Source organism: Lethenteron reissneri, chromosome 61 (genome assembly GCF_015708825.2).
Source record: "Lethenteron reissneri isolate LAM-NWPU_2019-01 chromosome 61, ASM1570882v1, whole genome shotgun sequence".
NCBI classification, from domain to species: domain Eukaryota; kingdom Metazoa; phylum Chordata; class Hyperoartia; order Petromyzontiformes; family Petromyzontidae; genus Lethenteron; species Lethenteron reissneri.
The window spans coordinates 5,378,216-5,404,021 of NC_083839.1; the positions used below are offsets into that span (position 1 = coordinate 5,378,216).

The window sequence follows — 25,806 nt, forward strand, 5'->3', positions numbered from 1 at the left end:
ACCACGACCACCACCACGACCACCACCACCACGACCACCACCACCACAACCACCACCACGACCACGACCCTGCAGCACGTCATCTCGTCCAAGCGTCCCTCTCCGACTGCCTCTCTCCCCCTTCCCTTTGTGACGCCACCGCGAGACTCACATACCGAGACTGACCTACCCAGCGACCCACCACCACCACCACGTTCCTTCTCTCTCTCTCTCGAGACAATCATCGAGAGAGTCACTCGCAGGCGTTAGCCGGTGGGGTAGTAAGGCGAGTCGCTGTGGTAGTTGTAGTCGGGGCACACCTTCTGCACGAGCCGGTAGTCCGTGCTGAAGAAGGCGACGTAGATGCAGATGACGCTGAACGGCTTCGAGCAGAGCCACGACACGTGGCTCTGCGTCTGCTCCTGGTAGCAGTTCCTCGTCGGGTCGAAGTTGCAGAGCGACGTCCTCTTGGCGCGGTCCACCTTCTCGTACTCCACGCGGCAATTGAACGTCTTGGATGCCTTGGGGTCGACCAGTGTCGCTTGCTGCGTCGCGGCGCCGAAGCCCAGCGCCTTGGCAGGAGGCACCAGGCTGACCGAAACGTTGCCGTGGCCCGTGGAGTTGTGGCGAAAGTAGACGCTGAAGGTGCCGTTGCCGTGGTCGACGATCTTGCCCGTGATGAGCAGGTTCAGCTTGAGCGTCTTGATGTTCGAGTTGAAGTCGCCCCAGCCGAACATCTTCTTGAAGCGGCCCGTCTTCACCATGGGGCGACGCCGCGGACGCGAACGCGCCTGGCCTGGCTGCTGATGATAATGCTGATGATGGTGAGGCTGTAGCTGCTGTAGCTGCTGCTGCTGTTGTAGCTGCTGCTGATGATGATGCTGCTGCTGATGGTGATGCTGTAGCTGTTGTAGCTGCTGCTGCTGCTGCTGATGCTGCTGCTGATGCTGTAGCTGCTGTAGCTGCTGCTGTAACTGCTGTAGCTGATGTGGCTGTAGCTGCAGCTGCTGCTGCGGCTGTAGATGCTGCTGTAGCTGTGGCTGTAGCTGCTGCTGTGGCTGCAGCTGCTCTTGTAGCTGCTGCTGTTGCTGATACTGATTCTGCTGCTGCTGATGATGATCATACTGAGTCAACTGCTGCCGCTGCTGCTGATACTGACTCTGCTGTTGCTGCTGCTGTTGCTGCTGCTGTTGCTGCTGATGATCATACTGAGTCAACTGCTGCCGCTGCTGCTGATACTGATTCTGCTGTTGCTGTTGCTGCTGCTGCTGTTGCTGCTGTTGCTGCTGCTGCTGCTGTTGCTGCTGTTGCTGCTGCTGATGATGATGAGTGGAGGAGGAGAGCCACCCCCAGAGAGGCCCCGTGGTGCGTGCGAGGCCCTGCACGGCGAGACGCCGCGACCCAGACAGAAAGTTCGTCAGCTCGGGGCCTTGCGGACGGCGCAGAAGAAGAAGATGATGATGATGATGCAGGAGATGCTGATCGTGATGCTGCTGCTGCTGCTGACTACCACCACCACCACCACCGTCATAATCATTATACTCATCTTGATCTTGCTGGAGAAGATATCCCTGCTGCGGATAAGAGTGATGCTGCTGCTGCTGCTGATGATGATGATCACGTTCAGTCTGTTCATGCTCATGTTGATCTCCCCGCTCATTCTGATTGAGCTGCTGCTGTAGCTGCTGTAAACGTTGATCGTGACCATCAACATCGCCATCATCATGTTGCTGCTGCTGCTGTTGCTGTAAACGTTGATCGGTGACCATCAACATCGCCATCATCATGTTGCTGCTGCTGCTGTTGCTGTAAACGTTGATCGTGACCATCAACATCGCCATCATCATGTTGCTGCTGCTGTTGCTGTAAACGTTGATCGTGACCATCAACATCGCCATCATCCTCCTGCTGCTGCTGTTGCTGCTGCTGCTGATGATGATTCTGCTGCTGATGGGTATCGAGGAGGAGAGGACCGTAGGGACCGGCGCTGGCGACTTGATCATCCGGCCCGGCACTCGAAGCGGACTCGGCTGGCGAAGCGACGTCACCCCAGGCCGGTGGCGAGCTCAGTCCACCACCACCACCACCCACCTGGCGCAGACACAGCGCACACAACATTAGTGTTTAGATTTAAAGCTTCTTTCGTGACTGCAGGGATTCATCTTCTTGGTTCTTTCGGTAAAGTTACGTAGAAGGGAAATAATAAAATAATAAAACATAGTAAAATAATTTCGATTTAAAGCTTCTTTCGTGACTGCAGGGATTCATCTTCTTGGTTCTTTCGGTAAAGTTACGTAGAAGGGAAATAATAAAATAATAAAAATAAAGCATAATAAAACAATTCTCACAACGTTTCGGCTACAACGCAAGCAGTCCGTCCTCAGGTGAAGACCAGGTCTGCTTGCGTTGTGGCCGAAACGTCGTGAGAATTGTTTTATTATGTTTTATTTTAATTATTTTATAACTTCCTTTCTACGTGACTTTACCGAAAGAACCAAGAAGATGAACATTCGTGTTGTTCACGCAGAATTAGCGTCGTCGTCATCGTGGTGTGATGTGTAGAAACAGCCAGACAATATGGCAAATCGACAACCTTAAACACCCATTCTAGATTTGAAGCTTTCGTGAGTGCAAAGATTCATACTCTTTGTTTTTTTCGGCAAAGTCACGTAGGCAAAAATTAAAATAAAATAAATGAAAACAACTATATTAAAAAAACTGATTGTTTTCATTTATTTTATAAATCACTGATTAAATTTAGTTTTAATTTATTTTATTTTTTACCTAAGTGACTTCAACGCCCAGTCGTTCATAACAGTTGAAGGCGGTATAGTACTATAGTAATAGAGCAAGTGCAGAATCACTGAACTGGAATTGATAGCTTGAAAGCGTTTAGCGCGGGGCCCTTGAAAGTGCGGGACCCGTAGCATTTGTATCTACTTGTGTGTTACTACGATCATCGGGCACTGGGGGGGGGGGGGGGTAATTCACGGCTCCGTCTCCTTCCGTGGAGGTGCTCCCGGACGAGTTTTCAACCCCCACCAAGACCCCCCCCCCCCGACATTACTACAGACCAACTCACACCCTCGTGGTCACCCCGTGGCCCTGATACAGCTCCTACAAAGTCCCATCATCACAAGAGATGAACACAAGCAAATAGACAATCACCACTAGTACACTCACCACTAGCACACTCACCATTAGTACACTCACCACTAGTACACTCACCACTAGTACACTCACCACTACACTCACCACTAGTACACTCACCACTAGTACACTCAACACTAGCACACTCACTACCACTACACTCACCACTACACTCACCACTACTACACTCACTACTAGTACACTCACCACTAGTACACTCACCACTAGTACACTCACCACTAGCACACTCACCACTAGTACACTCACCACGAGCACACTCACCACTACTACACTCACCACTAGTACACTCACCACTAGTACACTCACCACTACACTCACCACTAGTACACTCACCACTAGTACACTCACCATTCGTACACTCACCACTAGTACACTCACCACTACACTCACCACTAGTACACTCACCACTACACTCACCACTAGTACACTCACCACTAGTACACTCACCATTCGTACACTCACCACTAGTACACTCACCACTACACTCACCACTAGTACACTCACCACTACACTCACCACTACACTCACCACTAGTACACTCACCACTAGTACACTCACCACTAGTACACTCACCACTACACTTACCACTAGTACACTCACCATTAGTACACTCACCACTAGTACACTCACCACTACACTCACCACTAGTACACTAGTACACTCACCACTAGTACACTCACCACTAGTACACTCACCACTAGTACACTCACCACTACACTTACCACTAGTACACTCACCATTAGTACACTCACCACTAGTACACTCACCACTACACTCACCACTAGTACACTAGTACACTCACCACTAGTACACTCACCACTAGCACACTCACCACTAGTACACTCACCACTAGTACACTCACCACTACACTCACCACTAGTACACTCACCACTACACTCACCACCACTACACTCACCACTAGCACACTCACCACTAGTACACTCACCACTAGTACACTCACCACCACTACACTCACCACTACTACACTCACCACGAGTACACTCACCACTACACTCACCACTAGCACACTCACCACCACTACACTCACCACTACAGTCACCGCTAGTACACTCACCATTAGTACACTTACCACTAGTACACTAGTACACTCACCACTAGTACACTCACCACCACTACACTCACCACTACACTCACCACTACTACACTCACCACTACACACACTCACCACTACTACACTCACCACTAGCACACTCACCACCACTACACTCACCACTACACTCACCGCTAGTACACTCACCATTAGTACACTTACCACTAGTACACTAGTACACTCACCACTAGTACACTCACCACTAGCACACTCACCACCACTACACTCACCACTACACTCACCGCTAGTACACTCACCATTAGTACACTTACCACTAGTACACTAGTACACTCACCACTAGTACACTCACCACCACTACACTCACCACTACACTCACCACTACTACACTCACCACTACACACACTCACCACTACTACACTCACCACTAGTACACTCATCACTAGTACACTCACCACTACACTCACCACTAGTACACTCACCACTAGTACACTCACCACTAGTACACTCACCACTAGTACACTCACCACTACTACACTCACCACTACACACACTCACCACTACACTCACCACTAGTACACTCACCACTAGTACACTCACCACTACTACACTCACCACTACACACACTGACCACTAGTACACTCACCACTAGTACACTCACCACTAGTACACTCACCACTAGTACACTCACCACTACACTCACCACTAGTACACTAGTACACTCACCACTAGTACACTCACTACTAGTACACTCACCACTACACTCACCACTACACTCACCACTAGTACACTCACCACTACACTCACCACTACACTCACCACTAGTACACTCACCACTACACTCACCACTACACTCACCACTAGTACACTCACCACTAGTACACTCAACACTAGTACACTCACCACTACATAGCTGTTAACCCCTTATCAGTGCCCTACCTTATTACAGACCAATTCAGACCTTAGTGGTCACCCCGTGCCCTTATACATCTCAACGCTCATCCTACAAAGTCCCATCACCACAAGGGGAGAAACACAAAGAAATAGACAAACACATTTGTGTGGCTCGTATTGAAACGGGTGTACGCCGTGTAGACCCCAGAACTTGATTCCCCTATAGAAGAATACGGGGTGAACCGTGTGGGTTGACACGTTTGTCAACGTCGCCCCAGGTTCCTCTTACTATACTTGAACAATTTGATTGTTACTTGTGATTTTAATAATAACAAAATATCCATAAATATAGATGCAAAACACAAATTGGAGTTATATCGCGTAAATAAGAATGTGCCGTACACCCTCCTCCACCCGACGCAGACAAGTGGTAAGGTTTGCCACGATGTGAATAGAATGTGACAAGGTGTGTGTGTGGGACTTCTTTCGCACCGTACGTAGCCAACTGCGCTAAGTGGAGGTGCGGGGGAAGAACAACAAACTATGAGTCTCTGTGTGAGTCTGTGGGTCTCTGTGTGAGTTTATGGGTCTCTGTGTGAGTTTATGGGTCTCTGTGTGAGTCTATGGGTCTCTGTGTGAGTCTATGGGTCTCTGTGTGAGTCTATGGGTCTCTGTGTGAGTCTGTGGGTCTCTGTGTGAGTTTATGGGTCTCTGTGTGAGTCTATGGGTCTCTGTGTGAGTCTGTGGGTCTCTGTGTGAGTCTGTGGGTCTCTGTGTGAGTCTATGGGTCTCTGTGTGAGTCTATGGGTCTCTGTGTGAGTCTGTGGGTCTCTGTGTGAGTTTATGGGTCTCTGTGTGAGTCTATGGGTCTCTGTGTGAGTCTGTGGGTCTCTGTGTGAGTCTGTGGGTCTCTGTGTGAGTTTATGGGTCTCTGTGTGAGTCTATGGGTCTCTGTGTGAGTCTGTGGGTCTCTGTGTGAGTCTGTGGGTCTTTGTGTGAGTCTGTGGGTCTCTGTGTGAGTCTATGGGTCTCTGTGTGAGTCTGTGGGTCTCTGTGTGAGTTTATGGGTCTCTGTGTGAGTCTATGGGTCTCTGTGTGAGTCTGTGGGTCTCTGTGTGAGTCTGTGGGTCTCTGTGTGAGTTTATGGGTCTCTGTGTGAGTCTATGGGTCTCTGTGTGAGTCTATGGGTCTCTGTGTGAGTCTGTGGGTCTCTGTGTGAGTCTGTGGGTCTATGTGTGAGTCTATGAGTCTATGTGTGAGTCTATGAGTCTCTGTGTGAGTCTGTGGGTCTCTGTGTGAGTCTATGTGTCTCTGTGTGAGTCTATGTGTCTCTGTTAGAGTCTATGGGTCTCTGTGTAAGTCTATGTGTCTCTGTGTGAGTCTATGTGTCTCTGTGTGAGTCTGTGGGTCTCTGTGTGAGTTTATGGGTCTCTGTGTGAGTCTATGGGTCTCTGTGTGAGTCTATGAGTCTATGTGTGAGTCTATGAGTCTCTGTGTGAGTCTGTGGGTCTCTGTGTGAGTCTGTGGGTCTCTGTGTGAGTCTATGGGTCTCTGTGTGAGTCTATGGGTCTCTGTGTGAGTCTATGGGTCTCTGTGTGAGTCTGTGGGTCTCTGTGTAAGTCTATGGGTCTCTGTGTGAGTCGATGGGTCTCTGTGTGAGTCTGTGGGTCTCTGTGTGAGTCTATGGGTCTCTGTGTGAGTCTATGGGTTTCTGTGTGAGTCTATGAGTTTCTGTGTGAGTCTATGGGTCTCTGTGTGAGTCTATGGGTCTCTGTGTGAGTCTATGGGTCTCTGTGTGAGTCTATGGGTCTCTGTGTGAGTCTATGGGTCTCTGTGTGAGTCTATGTGTCTCTGTGTGAGTCTGTGGGTCTATGTGTGAGTCTATGGGTCTCTGTGTGAGTTTGTGTGTCTCTGTGTGAGTCTATGAGTCTCTGTGTGAGTCTATGGGTCTCTGTGTGAGTCTATGGGTGTCTGTGTGAATCTATGGGTCTCTGTGTGAGTCTATGGATCTCTGTGTGAGTCGATGGGTCTCTGTGTGAGTCTGTGGGTCTCTGTGTGAGTCTATGGGTCTCTGTGTGAGTCGATGGGTCTCTGTGTGAGTCTGTGGGTCTCTGTGTAAGTCTATGGGTCTCTGTGTGAGTCGATGGGTCTCTGTGTGAGTCTGTGGGTCTCTGTGTGAGTCTATGGGTCTCTGTGTGAGTCTATGGGTTTCTGTGTGAGTCTATGAGTTTCTGTGTGAGTCTATGGGTCTCTGTGTGAGTCTATGGGTCTCTGTGTGAGTCTATGGGTCTCTGTGTGAGTCTATGGGTCTCTGTGTGAGTCTATGAGTCTCTGTGTGAGTCTGTGGGTCTATGTGTGAGTCTATGGGTCTCTGTGTGAGTTTGTGTGTCTCTGTGTGAGTCTATGAGTCTCTGTGTGAGTCTATGGGTCTCTGTGTGAGTCTATGGGTGTCTGTGTGAATCTATGGGTCTCTGTGTGAGTCTATGGGTGTCTGTGTGAGTCTGTGGGTTTTTGTGTGAGTCTATGGGTCTCTGTGTGAGTCTATGGGTCTCTGTGTGAGTCTATGGGTGTCTGTGTGAGTCTGCGGGTCTTTGTGTGAGTCTATGGATCATCCGTGTGAGTCTATGGGTCTATGTGTGAGTCTGTTGGTCTCTGTGTGAGTCTATGAGTCTATGTGTGAGTCTGTGGGTCTCTGTGTGAGTCTGTGGGTCTCTGTGTGAGTATATGGGTCTCTGTGTGAGTCTATGGGTCTCCGTGTGAGTCTATGGGTCTCCGTGATAGTCTATGTGTCTCTGTGTGAGTCTGTGGGTCTCTGTGTGAGTCTATGGGTCTATGTGTGAGTTTATGGGTCTCTGTGTGAGTACATGGGTCTATGTGTGAGTCTATGGGTCTCTGTGCGAGTTTATGGGTCTCTGTGTGAGTCTATGGGTCTCTGTGTGAGTCTATGAGTCTCTGTGTGAGTCTATGGGTCTCTGTGTGAGTTTATGAGTATCTGTGTGAGTCTCTGAGTCTCTGTGTGAGTCTATGGGTCTCTGTATGAGTCTATGGGTCTCTGTGTGAGTCTATGGGTTTCTGTGTGAGTCTATGGGTTTCTGTGTGAGACTATGGGTCTCTGTGTGAGTCTATGGGTCTCTGTGTGAGTCTATGGGTCTCTGTGTGAGTCTATGAGTCTCTGTGTGAGTCTATGGGTCTCTGTGTGAGTCTATGGGTCTCTGTGTGAGTCTATGGGTCTCTGTGTGAGTCTATGGGTCTCTGTGTGAGTCTATGGGTCTCTGTGTGAGTCTATGAGTCTCTGTGTGAGTCTATGGGTCTCTGTGTGAGTCTATGAGTATCTGTGTGAGTCTCTGAGTCTCTGTGTGAGTCTATGGGTCTCTGTGTGAGTTTATGAGTATCTGTGTGAGTCTCTGAGTCTCTGTGTGAGTCTATGGGTCTCTGTATGAGTCTATGGGTCTCTGTGTGAGTCTATGGGTTTCTGTGTGAGTCTATGGGTTTCTGTGTGAGACTATGGGTCTCTGTGTGAGTCTATGGGTCTCTGTGTGAGTCTATGGGTCTCTGTGTGAGTCTATGAGTCTCTGTGTGAGTCTATGGGTCTCTGTGTGAGTCTATGGGTCTCTGTGTGAGTCTATGGGTCTCTGTGTGAGTCTATGGGTCTCTGTGTGAGTCTATGGGTCTCTGTGTGAGTCTATGGGTCTCTGTGTGAGTCTATGAGTATCTGTGTGAGTCTCTGAGTCTTTGTGTGAGTCTATGGGTCTCTGTGTGAGTTTATGAGTATCTGTGTGAGTCTCTGAGTCTCTGTGTGAGTCTATGGGTCTCTGTATGAGTCTATGGGTCTCTGTGTGAGTCTATGGGTTTCTGTGTGAGTCTATGGGTTTCTGTGTGAGACTATGGGTCTCTGTGTGAGTCTATGGGTCTCTGTGTGAGTCTATGAGTCTCTGTGTGAGTCTATGAGTCTCTGTGTGAGTCTATGGGTCTCTGTGTGAGTCTATGGGTCTCTGTGTGAGTCTATGGGTCTCTGTGTGAGTCTATGGGTCTTTGTGTGAGTCTATGGGTCTCTGTGTGAGTCTATGAGTCTCTGTGTGAGTCTATGAGTCTCTGTGTGAGTCTATGAGTCTCTGTGTGAGTCTATGAGTCTCTGTGTGAGTCTATGGGTCTATGTGTGAGTATATGGGTCTCTGTGTAAGTCTATGGGTCTCTGTGTGAGTATATGGGTCTATGTATGAGTCTATGAGTCTCTGTGTGAGTCTATAAGTCTCTGTGTGAGTCTGTGGGTTTCTGTGTGAGTCTGTGGGTCTCTGTGTGAGTATATGGGTCTCTGTGTGAGTTTGTGGGTCTCCGTGTGAGTATGTGGGTCTCTGAGTCTATGGGTTTCTGTGTGAGTCTATGGGTCTCCGTGTGAGTCTATGGGTCTCTGTGATAGTCTATGTGTCTCTGTGTGAGTCTATGGGTCTCTGTGTGAGTCTATGGGTCTCTGTGTGAGGCTATGAGTCACTGTGTGAGTATATGGGTCTCTGTGTGAGTCTATGGGTCTCTGTGTGAGTCTATGTGTCTCTGTGTGAGTCTATGAGTCACTGTGTGAGTATATTGGTCTTTGTGTGAGTCTATGGGTCTCTGTGTGAGTCTATGGGTCTCTGTGTGAGTCTATGGGTCTCTGTGTGAGTCTATGAGTCTCTGTGTGAGTCTATGAGTCTCTGTGTGAGTCTATGGGTCTCTGTGTGAGTCTATGGGTCTCTGTGTGAGTCTATGGGTCTCTGTGTGAGTCTATGGGTCTCTGTGTGAGTCTATGGGTCTCTGTGTGAGTCTATGAGTCTCTGTGTGAGTCTATGAGTCTCTGTGTGAGTCTATGAGTCTCTGTGTGAGTCTATGAGTCTCTGTGTGAGTCTATGGGTCTATGTGTGAGTCTATGGGTCTCTGTGTAAGTCTATGGGTATCTGTGTGAGTATATGGGTCTATGTATGAGTCTATGAGTCTCTGTGTGAGTCTATAAGTCTCTGTGTGAGTCTGTGGGTTTCTGTGTGAGTCTGTGGGTCTCTGTGTGAGTATATGGGTCTCTGTGTGAGTTTGTGGGTCTCCGTGTGAGTCTGTGGGTCTCTGTGATAGTCTATGTGTCTCTGTGTGAGTCTATGGGTCTCTGTGTGAGTCTATGGGTCTCTGTGTGAGGCTATGAGTCACTGTGTGAGTATATGGGTCTCTGTGTGAGTCTATGAGTCTCTGTGTGAGTCTATGTGTCTCTGTGTGAGTCTATGAGTCACTGTGTGAGTATATGGGTCTTTGTGTGAGTCTATGGGTCTCTGTGTGAGTCTATGGGTCTCTGTGTGAGTCTATGGGTCTCTGTGTGAGTCTATGAGTCTCTGTGTGAGTCTATGAGTCTCTGTGTGAGTCTATGGGTCTCTGTGTGAGCTTATGAGTATCTGTGTGAGTCTATGAGTCTCTGTGTGAGTCTATGGGTCTCTGTGTGAGTCTATGTGTCTCTGTGTGAGTCTATGAGTCTCTGTGTGAGTATATGGGTCTTTGTGTGAGTCTATGGGTCTCTGTGTGAGTCTATGGGTCTCTGTGTGAGTCTATGAGTCTATGTATAAGTCTATGAGTCTCTGTGTGAGTCTATAAGTCTCTGTGTGAGTCTGTGGGTTTCTGTGTGAGTCTGTGGGTCTCTGTGTGAGTATATGGGTCTCTGTGTGAGTTTGTGGGTCTCCGTGTGAGTCTGTGGGTCTCTGAGTCTATGGGTTTCTGTGTGAGTCTATGGGTCTCCGTGTGAGTCTATGGGTCTCTGTGTGAGTCTATGAGTCTCTGTGTGAGTCTATGAGTCTCTGTGTGAGTCTATGAGTCACTGTGTGAGTATATGGGTCTTTGTGTGAGTCTATGGGTCTCTGTGTGAGTCTATGAGTCTCTGTGTGAGTCTATGAGTCACTGTGTGAGTATATGGGTCTTTGTGTGAGTCTATGGGTCTCTGTGTGAGTCTATGTGTCTCTGTGTGAGTCTATGAGTCTGTGTGTGAGTCTATGGGTCTCTGTGTGAGTCTATGAGTCTCTGTGTGAGTCTATGGGTCTCTGTGTGAGTCTATGAGTCTCTGTGTGAGTCTATGAGTCTCTGTGTGAGTCTATGGGTCTCTGTGTGAGTCTATGTGTCTCTGTGTGAGTCTATGGGTCTCTGTGTGAGTCTATGTGTCTCTGTGTGAGTCTATGGGTCTCTGTGTGAGTCTATGGGTCTCCGTATGAGTCTATGGGTCTCCGTGATAGTCTATGTGTCTCTGTGTGAGTCTGTGGGTCTCTGTGTGAGTCTATGGGTCTATGCGTGAGTTTATGGGTCTCTGTGTGAGTACATGGGTCTATGTGTGAGTCTATGGGTCTCTGTGCGAGTCTATGGGTCTCTGTGTGAGTCTATGGGTCTCTGTGTGAGTCTATGTGTCTCTGTGTGAGTCTATGAGTCACTGTGTGAGTATATGGGTCTTTGTGTGAGTCTATGGGTCTCTGTGTGAGTCTATGAGTCTCTGTGTGAGTCTATAAGTCTCTGTGTGAGTCTATGGGTCTCTGTGTGAGTCTATGGGTCTCTGTGTGAGTCTATGAGTCTCTGTGTGTGCCTATATATGCGTGTATATTGAACTTCAGCAAACGGAACACTAAAATAAGTTATAAATAAATTAGTTCATAATCTAGATGATTTAAAAGTGCGTAGGTCCCAGTGACTTCCTTACTACGTAAGCACCACCGATTGTATGTGTGTGTCAGTGTGTGTGTGTCAGGTGCTCGCTAACAGCACTTGCCCCTACAGTCTGTTAAGGCTATAGGGGGATCTTTGTCTTTATCTTTGTGTCAGTGTGTGTGTGTCAGGTGCTCGCTAACAGCACTTGCCCCTACAGTCTGTTAAGGCTATACAGGGGATATGTGGCTTTATCTTTGTGTCAGTGCGTGTGTGTCAGTGTGTGTGTGTGTGTCAGTGTGTGTGTGTGTGTCAGTGCGTGTGTGTGTCAGTGTGTCTGTGTGTCAGTGTGTGTGTCTGTGTGTGTGTGTGTCAGTGTGTGTGTGTCAGTGTGTGTGTGTGTCAGTGTGTGTGTCTCTGTGTGTGTGTGTCAGTGTGTGTATGTGTCAGTGTGTGTGTCTGTGTGTAGGGAGCGGTAGTGTAGCGGTCTGCGCGCTGCGCTACGAACCTGGCGACCCGAGTTCGTTTCCCGCTCACTGCCCACATCAGTTACGATTATCTGAAACGGTCCTGGGCCTCCCTAGGTCGACTCAGCCTCAAACGAGTACCTGGTGCGGTGTGTAAACATCGTCACTGGGGAGACAAAGGCGGCCGGGCGTGGTGCTGGCCACCTCTACATCCTTGCGGTGGCGCTGAAGTGGTAACTAATTGGCGTGTTCTGTTCACAGCGTGACGAATCTTACTAAATTATATAAACCACATCTTGATTTGAAGCTTTCGTGACTGCAGGAATCCATACTCTGTGCTCTTTCGGTAAAGTCACGTGGGTAGAAAATCAAACAAATCACGACGTTTCGGGCACAACACCAGCGTCCGTCATCAGGTGGGTAAGTCTTCTTCTTGGTTCTTTCGGTAAAGTCACGTAGAAGGGAAGTAATAAAATAATAAAAATAAAACATAATAAAATCAAATATTTTATTGGTTCTTTCGGTAAAGTCACGTAGAAGGGAAGTAATAAAATAATAAAAATAAAACACAATAAAATCAAATATTTTATTACGTAATAAAATAATAAAAATAAAACATAACAAAATCAAATATTTTATTATGTTTTATTTTTGTTATTTTATTATTTCCCTTCTACGTGACTTTACCGAAAGAACCAAGAAGACGAATCCCTGCAGTCACGAAAGAAGTTTTAAATCGAAATTTAAATCAGGTGGGAACGCTTTCCTGCTGACAGACGCTTGTGTTGCGCCCGAAACGTCGTGATTTATTTTCTACATACGTGACTTTACCGAAAGAAGCAACGAGTATGAACTAGATATATATTTTTATTTTACCAGCTAAGGCTCACTGAGCTACGCAACTCTTTGTCGGAAGCGACCTGCCCACAGATGACACCTCATTCAAGTGGCTCATCATCACGTGGACATTCGTAGCAGACAAATACTCCTCGATGCGTGTTCTTTTCAAATGTGGAGCGAAACACCGAAGGACCCGCAGAAAAATCCACGCGACCACTGTGAGAGAGAGAGAGAAACGCAGACTCCAAATATACAGCAGCAGGCGTCAGGTTCGGGATCGAGCCCACGACCTCTTGCATACCAGGCGAGGTAGTCAACATCTCCTAGCCACCGTGATGATGATGAGAGAGACACGCAGACTCCAAATATACAGCAGGCATCAGGGTCGGGATCGAACCCACGACCTCCTGTAGACCAGGCGAGGTGGTTAACATCTCCTAGTTACCGCGATGATGATGATGATGATGAGAGAGAGACACTCAGACTCCAAATATACATCAGACGTCAGGTTCGGGATCGAACCCACGACCTCCTGTATACCAGGGGAGGTAGTGAACATCTCCTAGCCACCGTGATGATGATGGGAGAGACACGCAGACTCCAAATATACAGCAGGCATCAGGGTCGGGATCGAACCCACGACCTCCTGCATACCAGGCGAGGTAGTTAACATCTCCTAGCTACCTTGATGATGGTAATGATGGTGAGAGAGAGACGCAAACTCCAAATATATAGCAGCAGGCGTCAGGTTCGGGATCGAGCCCACGACCTCTTGCATACCAGGCGAGGTAGTTAACATCTCCTAGCCATTGTGATAATGATGATGAGAGAGAGAGACACGCAGACTCCAAATATACAGCAGCAGGCGTCAGTTTCGGGATCGAGCCCACGACCTCTTTCATACCAGGCGAGGTAGTCAACATCTCCTAGCCACCGTGATGATGATGATGAGAAAGAGAGACACGCAGACTCCAAATACACAGCAGCAGGCGTCAGGGTCGGGATCGAACCCACGACCTCCTGTAAACCAGGCGAGGTGGTTAACATCTCCTAGTTACCGCGATGATGATGATGATGATGAGAGAGAGACACTCAGACTCTAAATATACATCAGGCGTCAGGTTCGGGATCGAACCCACGACCTCCTGCATACCAGGCGAGGTAGTTAACATCTCCTAGCCACCGTGGTGATGAGAGAGAGAGACACGCAGACACCAAATACACAGCAGCAGGCGTCAGGGTCGGGATCGAACCCACGACCTCATGTAGACCAGGCGAGGTAGTTAACATCTCTTAGCTACCGTGATGATGGTAATGATGATGGGAGAGAGAGAGACGCAAACTCCAAATATACAGCAGCAGGCGTCAGGTTCGGGATCGAGCCCACGACCTCCTGCATACCAGGCGAGGTGGTTAACATCTCCTAGCCACCGTGATGATGATGATGAGAGAGAGAGACGCAAACTCCAAATACACAGCAGCAGGCGTCAGGTTCGGGATCGAACCCACGACAACCTGCACACCAGGCGAGGTGGTTAACATCTCCTCGCCAACCGTGGTGCCCCGACACAGCCAACCACTCATTGTCTGTGTTGTGTTGAGGAGGGTTGCACGACATATTTACATTAACGCGATCTAACCCAACCACAGAAACAAAACATTTTTCTCACGAATAATATTGTGAGCGTACGCCAATGTGTTTGGCTGCTATACATCTGCACGCGATAAACCGCTTTGTTGAATTATTGTATTTGGCCGAAATGTCTACACAACTCAGTGGCCCTTACCTGGTAAAATAACAAATTACAATGTATACTTTAGTTTGTATATATACACACGCGCGCGCGTGTTACGTTCGATTCGTGTTAACGTCTCTCCTGCCCAAAGCCTTTTCTCATCCACGTGTTCGCTTATCCTGCGTCGGAGGCATTTCAGGCAGAAAACTTCACCTCCATCCTTCTGCTTGTAGATGGAAGACTACATCTCTGTAGTTTATCTTCTTGGTTCTTTCGGTAAAGTCACGTAGAAGGAAAATAATAAAATAATAAAACTAAAACATAATAACATAATTCTCACGACGTTTCGGCCACAACGCAAGCAGCCGTCTTCAGGTGGAGAAAAGGTCGAGAAAAGGTCGTAAGGTCCTAAGACGAGAAAAGGTCGTAAGGTCGTAAGACCTTTTCTCCACCTGAAGACGGCTGCTTGCGTTGTGGCCGAAACGTCGTGAGAATTATTTTATTAAATTTTGATTTAAAGCTTTCGTGACTGCAGGGATTCATCTTCTTGGTTCTTTCGGTAAAGTCACGTAGAAGGGAAGTAATAAAATACTAAAAATAAAACATAATACAATTATTCTCACAATTTTATTATGTTTTATTTTTATTATTTTATTGCTTCCCTTCTACGTGACTTTACCGAAAGAACCAAGAAGAATTATTTTATTATGTTTTATTTTTTATTATTTTATTACTTCCATTCTACGCGACTTTACCGAAAGAACCAATAAGATGAATCCCTGCAGTCACGAACGCTTTAAATCTCTGTAGTTTATTCATCATTTGTGCGTTCGATCCACACGTCACGGTGGCAGGCACGTAGCACCCCACTGATTGGAACCTCGCAAGTACATACGTCGCTCTTAATAACCAAGTTCAGCTTTTGTATCAAATATAACAACAACATCATTATCATCATCATCATCATGCAGATATGATCGATTGAGTTCCAGCACACGAGGGGGTGGGTGACCAGCATCACGCCCGGGCACCTTTGTCTTCCGCCAGTGGCGATGTTTACACATCGCACCAGCTACTCATTTGAGGCTGAGTCGACTTAGGGGAGAGGCCCAAGACCGGTTCAGATAATCGTCACCGGTGGTGTTGGTGTCCGTGAGCGGGAATCGAACTCGGGTCGCCGGGTTCGTAGCGCTGACCGCTACACTACCGCTACGTCCACGTGTACAAGGCTCAGTCGACCTACACACACGTCCGCACCGTTATTATGTTTTTACAACGAACACGGCGAGAGAGATTGGATGCTATGGGTCTGACACGTGGCCTCAACAAGTTTGTAAATCCCGAGGCACGGCTCCCAAGGCCATGACACCCATCGAGGCTTTTCTCATTACATCATTGATTACGTCACAATCGGTTTTCTGTGACGTCATCGCCATCGTCGTCGTCGTCGTCATCAACCCACACGCGTTGTGTGCAACTGATCGCGTTTGTTGTCGAGGGGATATCATCCTCCATTCGAGGATTCCAGAACCCTCCCTGGCCACGATGATCAGAATCTGTGTTTATACTGGAGACGAATCCGATGAGCTACAACGTTCTTGGTCACAGATGTCCATTCGGACGTAACAACAAGAAATAATATCAAAAATACGATAGGAGAGCAAAGTAGAGAAAAGGTAAACACGTAGCTTAAATATAGATTACAAGTTATTTTTATTTTATACCTACGTGACTTTGCCGACAGAACCAAAGAGTTCTAGATTTGAAGCTTTCGTGACTGCAATGATTCATATTCTTAGGTTTTTTCGGTAAAGTCACGTAGGTAAAACATTAAAAAGTAAAATAAAATAAAAATCACGACGTTTCGGAGGCAACACAAGCTTCCGTCTTCAGGTGGTAGCGTCACAGCACGATTGCTGTATCAAGTAAATGAGAGATTGCAGAAGCTACCACTCCGTTTATATAAACCTGAAGACGGAAGCTTGTGTTGCCTCCGAAACGTCGTGATTGATTATTTTATTTCTATTATTATTTCTATTATTATTTTAATTCTTCTACCTACGTGACTTTACCGAAAAAAACCTAAGAATAAGAACCAAAGAGTATAGATACAAATACATTACTAAACTATTCTAGATTTGAAGCTTTCGTGACTGCAAGGATTCATACTCTTAGGTTTTTTTCGGTAAAGTCACGTAGGTAGAAGAATTAAAATAATAATAGAAATAATAATAGAAATAAAATAATCAATCACGACGTTTCGGAGGCAACACAAGCTTCCTTCATCAGGTGTAAAAAGGCACAGCAAAATAACAAAATAACAACTAAACTATGTTTTATCTTACCAGGTGAAGCCCACTCAGTTGTTAACGTATTTTTCAGAAGCGACCTGACCATCACAAGTGACGGCTCAACGAGTTGCCTTATCGCCTGTCTGGGTGGAAAATGTAAAAAATAAAAATGGGAATGTCCCATAAAAAAAATATATTTCAGAGTTCAAATGAGAAATGAATGGGGACGGCTGTGAATTGTGTCGGTAGATATTATATAGATATAACAATATATAGATAATATATAGATAATATATAGATACTATATAGATAATATATAGATATAACAATATATAGATAATATAGATAGAAGAAGAGTGCGTGGATGCCATGCATTGTGCATTGATGGCTGTAGGTGTGAGTGTGTGTGAGTGTGTGTGAGTGTGTGTGAATGTGTGTGAGTGTGTGTGAGTGTGTGTGAGTGTGTGTGAGTGTGTGTGAGTGTGGGGAGCGGTGGTGCAGTGGTTAGCGCTACGCTGCGCTACGAACCCGGCCACCCGAGTTCGATTCCCGCTCACAGCCACCAACACCACCGGTGACGATTATCTGAAAGAGGTCCTGGGCCCCCCCCCCCTAGGTCGACTCAGCTTCAAATGATTTCCCGGTGAAGTGTAAATCAAACATGGTCACTGGGGAGACAAAGGCGGCCGGGCGTGGTGCTAGCCCTCCACTCCCTCGTGTGCCGTTCCGGCCTCCACAGGCGCTCCTCGTTAACAGCACTTGCCCCAACAGTCTGTTGAGGCTATACGGGGGATCTTTGTTGATGTGATAGTGGACTAAAGGTTGATTTAATTAGTAACAAATCGGTCAAACTCAGCAGCGCGAAACTGGGGGTCACCCGTCACTCACGCACGTGGCCAAGGCCTCATCCTGACGTCCAACAGGCATCAGCATCGTCACCGTCACCACACCCTCGTGTTGGGAGTTTTGATGTCGTCCGTGGCAAACAACAACAACAAACAACAACAAACAACAACAACAAACAACAACAACAAGAAACAACTACCCGTCTAGATGTTGTGCAATTTGGTGGAGAGGCTCCACATTTCAGCTCCACTCAGCTCCACTCAGCAGCTCCACTCAGCTCCACTCAGCTCCACTCAGCAGCTCCACACAGCTCCACTCAGCAGCTCCACTCAGCAGCTCCACTCAGCTCGACTCAGCTCCACTCAGCAGCTCCACTCAGCTCCACTCAGCTCCACTCAGCAGCTCCACTCAGCAGCTCCACTCAGCAGCTCCACTCAGCTCCACTCAGCAGCTCCACTCAGCAGCTCCACTCAGCTCGACTCAGCTCCACACAGCAGCTCCACTCAGCTCCACTCAGCTCCACTCAGCAGCTCCACTCAGCAGCTCCACTCAGCAGCTCCACTCAGCTCCACTCAGCAGCTCCACTCAGCAGCTCCACTCAGCTCCACTCAGCTCCACTCAGCAGCTCCACACAGCTCCACTCAGCAGCTCCACTCAGCTCCACTCAGCTCCACTCAGCAGCTCCACTTAGCTCCACTCAGCAGCTCCACTCAGCTCCACTCAGCTCCACTCAGCAGCTCCACTCACCTCCACTCAGCAGCTCCACTCAGCAGCTCCACTCAGCAGCTTCACTCAGCAGCTTCACTCAACAGCTCCACTCAGCAGCTTCACTCAGCTCCACTCAGCAGCTCCACTCAGCAGCTCCACTCAGCAGCTCTACTCAGCAGCTCCACTCAGCAGCTCCACTCAGCAGCTTCACTCAGCTCCACTCAGCAGCTCCACTCAGCAGCTCCACTCAGCAGCTCCACTCAGCAGCTCCACTCAGCAGCTCCACTCAGCTCCACTCAACAGCTCCACTCAGCAGCTCCACTCACCTCCACTCAGCAGCTCCACTCTGCAGCTCCACTCAGCAGCTTCACTCAGCAGCTTCACTCAACAGCTCCACTCAGCAGCTTCACTCAGCTCCACTCAGCAGCTCCACTCAGCAGCTCCACTCAGCAGCTCCACTCAGCAGCTCCACTCAACAGCTCCACTCAGCAGCTTCACTCAGCTCCACTCAGCAGCTCCACTCAGCTCCACTCAGCACCTCCACTCAGCAGCTCCACTCAGCAGCTCCACTCAGCAGCACCACTCAGCTCCACTCAGCTCCACTCAGCAGCTCCACTCAGCAGCTCCACTCAGCTCCACTCAGCAGCTCCACTCAGCAGCTCCACACAGCTCCACACAGCTCCACACAGCTCCACTCAGCAGCTCCACACAGCTCCACACAGCTTCACACAGCTCCACTCAGCAGCTCCACTCAGCAGCTCCACTCAGCTCCACTCAGCTCCACTCAGCAGCTCCACTTAGCTCCACTCAGCAGCTCCACACAGCTCCACTCAGCTCCACTCAGCAGCTCCACACAGCTCCACTCAGCTCCACTCAGCAGCTCCACTTAGCTCCACTCAGCAGCTCCACACAGCTCCACACAGCTCCACTCAGCAGCTCCACTCAGCAGCTCCACTCAGCTCCACTCAGCTCCACTCAGCAGCTCCACTTAGCTCCACTCAGCAGCTCCACACAGCTCCACTCAGCTCCACTCAGCAGCTCCACTTAGCTCCACTCAGCAGCTCCACACAGCTCCACTCAGCTCCACTCAGCAGCTCCACTCAGCTCCACTCAGCTCCACTCAGCTCCACTCAGCTCCACTCAGCAGCTCCACTTAGCTCCACTCAGCAGCTCCACACAGCTCCACTCAGCTCCACTCAGCAGCTCCACTTAGCTCCACTCAGCAGCTCCACACAGTTCCACTCAGCAGCTCCACTCAGCTCCACTCATCCTGCAGCGCTGTGAATGCTGCGATGCCACAACCACCAGCGACACCACCCCACACACACACACACAAAGACAAAGATCCCACGTGTAGCCTCAACAGACTGTTGGGGCAAGTGCTGTTAGCGAGCAGCACCTATGAAGACCGGCACGGCACACGAGGGGGTGGGTGGCCAGCACCATGTCCGGCCGCCTTTGTCTCCCCAGTGGCGATGTTTACTATATACCACCGCACCAGGTACTCGTGTTGAGGTTGAGTCGACCTAGGGGAGACCCAAGACCGGCTCAGAGAGTTTCGATTTAAAGCTTTCGTGACTGCAGGGATTCATCTTCTTGGTTCTTTCGGTAAAGTCACGTAGAAGGGAAGTAATAAAATAATAAAAATAAAACATAATAAAATAAAATAATTATAAAATAAAATAATTATTTTATTTTATTATGTTTTATTTTTATTATTTTATTACTTCCCTTCTACGTGACTTTACCGAAAGAACCAAGAAGACGGCTCAGAGAGCTCAACTGCCGCTGATGTTAGCCGTGGCCGGCAATGAAACCGAGATGACATTCCACGTTCCCATGGCGGGGAATAGTCTATCCATCGAGGACTTGTGCTGAATTGGTTATAGTTTGAACTTATTACATTTCGATTGCGTGTTCACATGCTTATGGAAGGGGTCAGGTCTGTCCAAAGGAGGGTGACCATCATTCAGTGAGTGAGTTTAGTGAAGGCCTAAGCCAATGAGTTCATATATGATGAGATTATGTAACTATTCATTGAATGAGTTCATGTAGAAATAAGTGAATGAGTGGACGAGTGAGTGAAGGATTTACGTGAATTATCGAGTGAACTATTGCGTGCGTTAGTGAAGGAATTAACGGAAATTATGACTTCATAAATGAATGAGTCGTGCATTAATTATTTCACGAATGACCGGATAAATAAATGAGTGGATAAGTGAATGGTTGTGGGAATGAGTGTGTGAGCGAGTGCGTGCGTGCGTGAGTGAATGAGTACATGAATGTGAGTGTAAATATATGAATGAGTTGTGAATGACGAATATAATGAATGACCAAATAAATGAGTGGATAAGCGAATAGTTATGGGAACGAGTGTGAGAACGAGTAATGTAATGAATGAATGCATGCGCGAATTGATGAGTGCATGCCTGAGCTGATTATGAGTCAGCGAATGATCGTGGGTGAATTCATAAATGACTTAATTAAGTGACGTAGAAGGGAAATAATAAAAAAATAAAAATAAAACAATAAAATTCTCACGACGTTTCGACTGCAACACAAGCAATCATCATCAGGTGTGTTGCAATCGAAAAGTCGTGAGAATTTTATTGTTTCAATTTTTTGTCCCTTCTACGTGACTTTACCGAAAGAACCAAGAATATGAATCCCTGCAGTTACGAAAGCTTAACATCGAAATTGAATTAAGTGAGTTAACACAAAAGTGAATCATCGAAGCAATTAACATATGAATAAGCGAATGAGCGCTTGAATAGTTTAATGAGGAGTGAGTGAATACGTCACAGGATGAGGGTTTGACACGTGTGAGTAAATGGATTAGTCATGGCGTGAATGAACGAGTTTGTAATTAAATAACAACGAGTTAAGTGAATTAGTTCATAAGTGAGTGAGGCAGTGAGTACGTGATTGTGTGAATGAACGAGTAAGCGAATCAGTGAGTAAATGAATGAATATGTGATGACGTAGATGAATGAGCATGTGATGACGTAGATGAATGAGCATTGGATGACGTAAATGAATGAGCTAATGATGACGTAGATGAATGAGCATGTGATGACGTAAATGAATGAGCTAATGATGACGTAAATGGATGAGCATGTGATGACGTAAATGAATGAGCGTGTGATGACGTAAATGAATGAGCTAATGATGACGTAAATGAATGAGTGTGTGATGACGTAAATGAATGAGCATTGGATGACGTAAATGAATGAGCATGTGATGACGTAAATGAATGAGCTAATGATGACGTAAATGAATGAGCTAATGATGACGTAAATGAGAGCGTGCATGATTGAATAAACGAATGATCGAGTAATTGAATGAACACGGGAACAAGGTAATTATTAGGTCAGTTAATCCATGAATGAATGAATGAATGAGAAAGTGAACGAGAGTGTGGATGAATCGTTGAAACGTTACTTAATGAGTGAATGAGTAAGTGAATGAAGGAATAATTGAATGAGCAAGGGATTAATATAATACCAGAATGAGTGATTTAGTGATGGCGTAAACGAACGAGGGATTGGATGAGTGAATGAATAAGAGAATGAGTGAGGGAATGAGTTAATGAACGAGTCAGTTAATGTGTGAACGAATGAGTGAGCCGATGAGCGAATGAATGAAAGAGTGAAATAGCAAGGGAATGAGTAAGATAATTTTCAAATGAGTAAATTAATGAACGAGTGCTTAAATTAGCGTGTGGGTCAATGCATTTGTAGATGAAATAATGAAATGAGTAGGCCAATGAGTAAGTAAATGGGTGAGTGGAATAGTGAGTAATGAGGAAGGGAACGAGTAAGCCAATGAGAGAAACAATGAAGCAAATAGATGAATGAGTGACTGAATAAGTGGATTAATTAGAACGTTAATTACTGAGTCATAGGTGAGTGAACGAGTACGCGAGTGAGCAAGTGAATGTATAAATGAATGAGTTATTTAATAACCGAATGATTGAGTGAATGAATGAGTGACTGAATCAGTGAATATGTGAATTCATGAGTTACGAGTGAGCGAACGAGTCAGCTAATCAGTAAGTGAATGTATATATGAATGAGTGATTATAATAACTGAATGATTGAGTGAATTAATTAGTGACTGAATCAGTGAATATGTGATTTCATGAGTTACGAGTGAGCGAACGAGTCAGCTAATGAGTAAGTGAATGTATATATGCATAATATAGGTTTTTGGGTCAGATCGCGTTATTTATAAATGTGTCGTAACCCTCCACCACCCGACACGGCCAAACAGTAAAAAATGTGTCACGTTTTTCAAAGGACAAAATCATTCACTTCTTAAGCCCACCGGTGTGCTGAAGAGAGAATCAACAGCATTTTGAAATTTGAGTAGTACGACGTTTCGCTGATACAATCAGCTTCATGTATATATGAATGAGTGATTTTAATAACTGAATGATTGAGTGAATGAATGAGTGACTGAATCAATGGATATGTGAATTCTTGACTCACGGGTGAGATAACGAGTCATCTAATGAGTAAGTGAATGTATAAATGAATGAGTTATTTAATAACAGAATGATCGAGTGAATGAATGAGTGACTGAATCAGTGAATATGTGAATTCATGAGTTACGGGTGAGCGAAGGAGTCAGCTAATGAGTAAGTGAATGTATAAATGAATGAGTTATTTAATAACCGAATGATCGAGTGAAGGAATGAGTGACCGAGACGGTGAATGTGTGAATTCGTGAGTCACGGGTGCACGAATGAATCACGTGATGAGTGAGCGAGTGCTTGAGTGAATGCACGGACGAATTAGCGATGTAGTAAGTGCGATCAATTGGTGAACGCGAGAGTGAATGAATGAGTGAATGGACGATTGAGTGAATGAGTCAGTGAATCAGTAAATGTGTGAACGAGTGAGCAAGCTGATGAGTGAACGAGCGCTCGAGTGAGTGAATGCACGGACGAATGAGCGATGTAGCAAGTGCGATCAACGGGTGAACGCGAGAGTGAACGAACGAGTGAGTGAATGAGTGAATGGACGAGTGAGTGAGCGAACGAACGTGGGCGCACACCGTCACCCTTACCATCCCCACTCGTCCCAGCAGCGCCGCCCACCACAGCGCCGCTCGCAGCATCGCGACCCGAGGCGTCTCCTGGGACCTCGCTCCTGGGGGTCCAGGCTGTAACGCCGCGTCGTCTTCCTCGGGCTCAGCGTTCCGCCGTCTCGAGGGGGTCCCCGTGCCAAGGTCTGGGGCCTCGGGGTGCGGAGTTCAGTTTTGGGATCCAGCTCTGGTGGGTCTGTGGTTCGGCTCAGCGAATTCCCGACTAGCCGTCACTCAAAATCCCCGTCTCTGGGCGCTGTCCGTGGTGCTGATTCTGGGTTCCTGGGTTCCTGTGATGATGATGGTGGTGGTGGTGCTGCTTCGCCGGTCTTTCGTGTCTTGGTCCCAGGTCCTAGCGCCCCTGGTTCAAGACCAGTACCCACTCTGCGGACCGCGTTGCTTGCCTGTACCCATGGTTCTGGGTCGGGTTCGGGTTGAGTCCGGTCCAGGTTCTAGTTGGATGCAGTCCCAGTCCGCTTGGGTCCGGTTCAGGTCCGGTTCAGGTCCGGTTCAGGTCCGGTTGGGTCCGGTTCAGGTCCGGTTGGGTCCGGTTGAGTCCGGTTGAGTCCGGTTGGGTCCGGTTGAGTGCGGACCAGGTCCAGTTAGGCCCGGTCCGGGTCTGGTCTGGGTCCGGCTCGGCTGGGTTCGGAGTCGAACCTGGGGCGGGCAGTCTGGGGTCGGATGGACCGATGTTCGCTCGCTGTAACCACGCGCTCGTTGAAGAAGAGATCTTGCGGATGATGATGATGATGATGATGGTAACGTTGATGATGATGGTGGCGCGTGAGTGTGGTGATGATGATGGTAGATGCGAGTGAATCGATACAAGGTAATGGAGAGACGAGGTGATGGGTGCTGGAGAAACGGGGTGGTGGGTGAGTGATGGAGAAACCAGATGATAGAGAGACGAGGTGATGGGTGGGTGATAGAGAGACGAAGTGATGGAGAAACCAGATGATAGAGAGACGAGGTGATGGGTGGGTGATAGAGAGACGAAGTGATGGAGAAACCAGATGATAGAGAGATGAGGTGATGGGTGGGTGATAGAGAGACGAAGTGATGGAGAAACCAGATGATAGAGAGACGAGGTGATGGGTGGGTGATAGAGAGACGAAGTGATGGAGAAACCAGATGATAGAGAGATGAGGTGATGGGTGGGTGATAGAGAGACGAAGTGATGGAGAAACCAGATGATAGAGAGACGAGGTGATGAGTGATGGAGAGACGAGGTGGCGGTGGGTCGGTGGTGCTTGAAGAGCGAGTGAGCGCACGAGCGCACGGGCACACAGAGAGAGGAGAGAGAGGAGAGTGAGGCTCCTCACTCGCGTGCCGTCTCTGCCCTCTCTTCAAATTGTCCAAGGAGGCTCTTCTCTCTTCTCTCGTCGCGAGCCTCCACTAACATCTCTCAAACCTCGCACACCAAAGTTGACTCACACACACACAGACACACACACACACACACAGAGACTCACACACACACACACACAGACGCACACACACACAGAGTCGTGTTTACAAGCGCACAAGACGGCTGTTGTCTGTGGGACCCCCTTCGCTCTTCGTTGACGCGCGGAGTGCGATCGGTGATGGGACGACGCTGAAGAGACTCGGCGCGGGCTGAGTGCCACTCGCGAATGAATCCGCGGAGGAGAGAGGAGGAGGGGGTGGGGGCATGGGGAGAGAAGGGAGGAGGTGGTGGGGGGGGGGGGATGAGAGGGGAGGGGGAGCGGGAGGAAGACCCCCCCACCCCCCCCCCAGCGTTTGTCAAGAAACCAACAGACAAGCAGATGCAAACGCACAAAGACAAAGATTCCTCGTGTGGGCATAACACCATCATCAGCATCATCATCAACACCATCACCACCATCACCAAAAGGATGATCAACCATCACCACCGTCATCAGACGCATCATCATCATCATCACCACCCCCATCACCCCCACCAGAAGGATCATCACTACCAGATATCCCCCGTGTAGCCTTGAACAGACTGTTGGGGCAAGTGCTGTTAGCGAGCACCTATGGAAGGACGCCAGCGCCACGCCCGACCGCCTTTGTCTCCCCATTGGCGATGTTTACTCACT

The 25,806-nt window shown here is 47.9% G+C and overlaps 1 protein-coding gene across 1 annotated transcript; it reads right to left on the reverse strand.

The window, feature by feature from the left end:
- Positions 1–243: 243 nt before the first annotated feature.
- LOC133358348 (putative mediator of RNA polymerase II transcription subunit 26) lies at positions 244–25,325 on the reverse strand. The gene is made up of 2 exons (XM_061576628.1): positions 23,705–25,325; positions 244–2,070 (listed from the first exon to the last, which is right to left on the reverse strand). The coding sequence occupies exon 2, from the start codon at positions 1,980–1,982 to the stop codon at positions 246–248; it is 1,737 nt and encodes a 578-aa protein (XP_061432612.1). The 5' UTR covers positions 1,983–2,070; positions 23,705–25,325; the 3' UTR covers positions 244–245.
- Positions 25,326–25,806: the final 481 nt, after the last annotated feature.

Coding starts and splice junctions, on each gene's coding strand:
- LOC133358348 (XM_061576628.1), bottom strand. CDS start 1,982: ATGATCAAGTCGCCAGCGCCGGTCCCTACGGTCCTCTCCTCCTCGATA.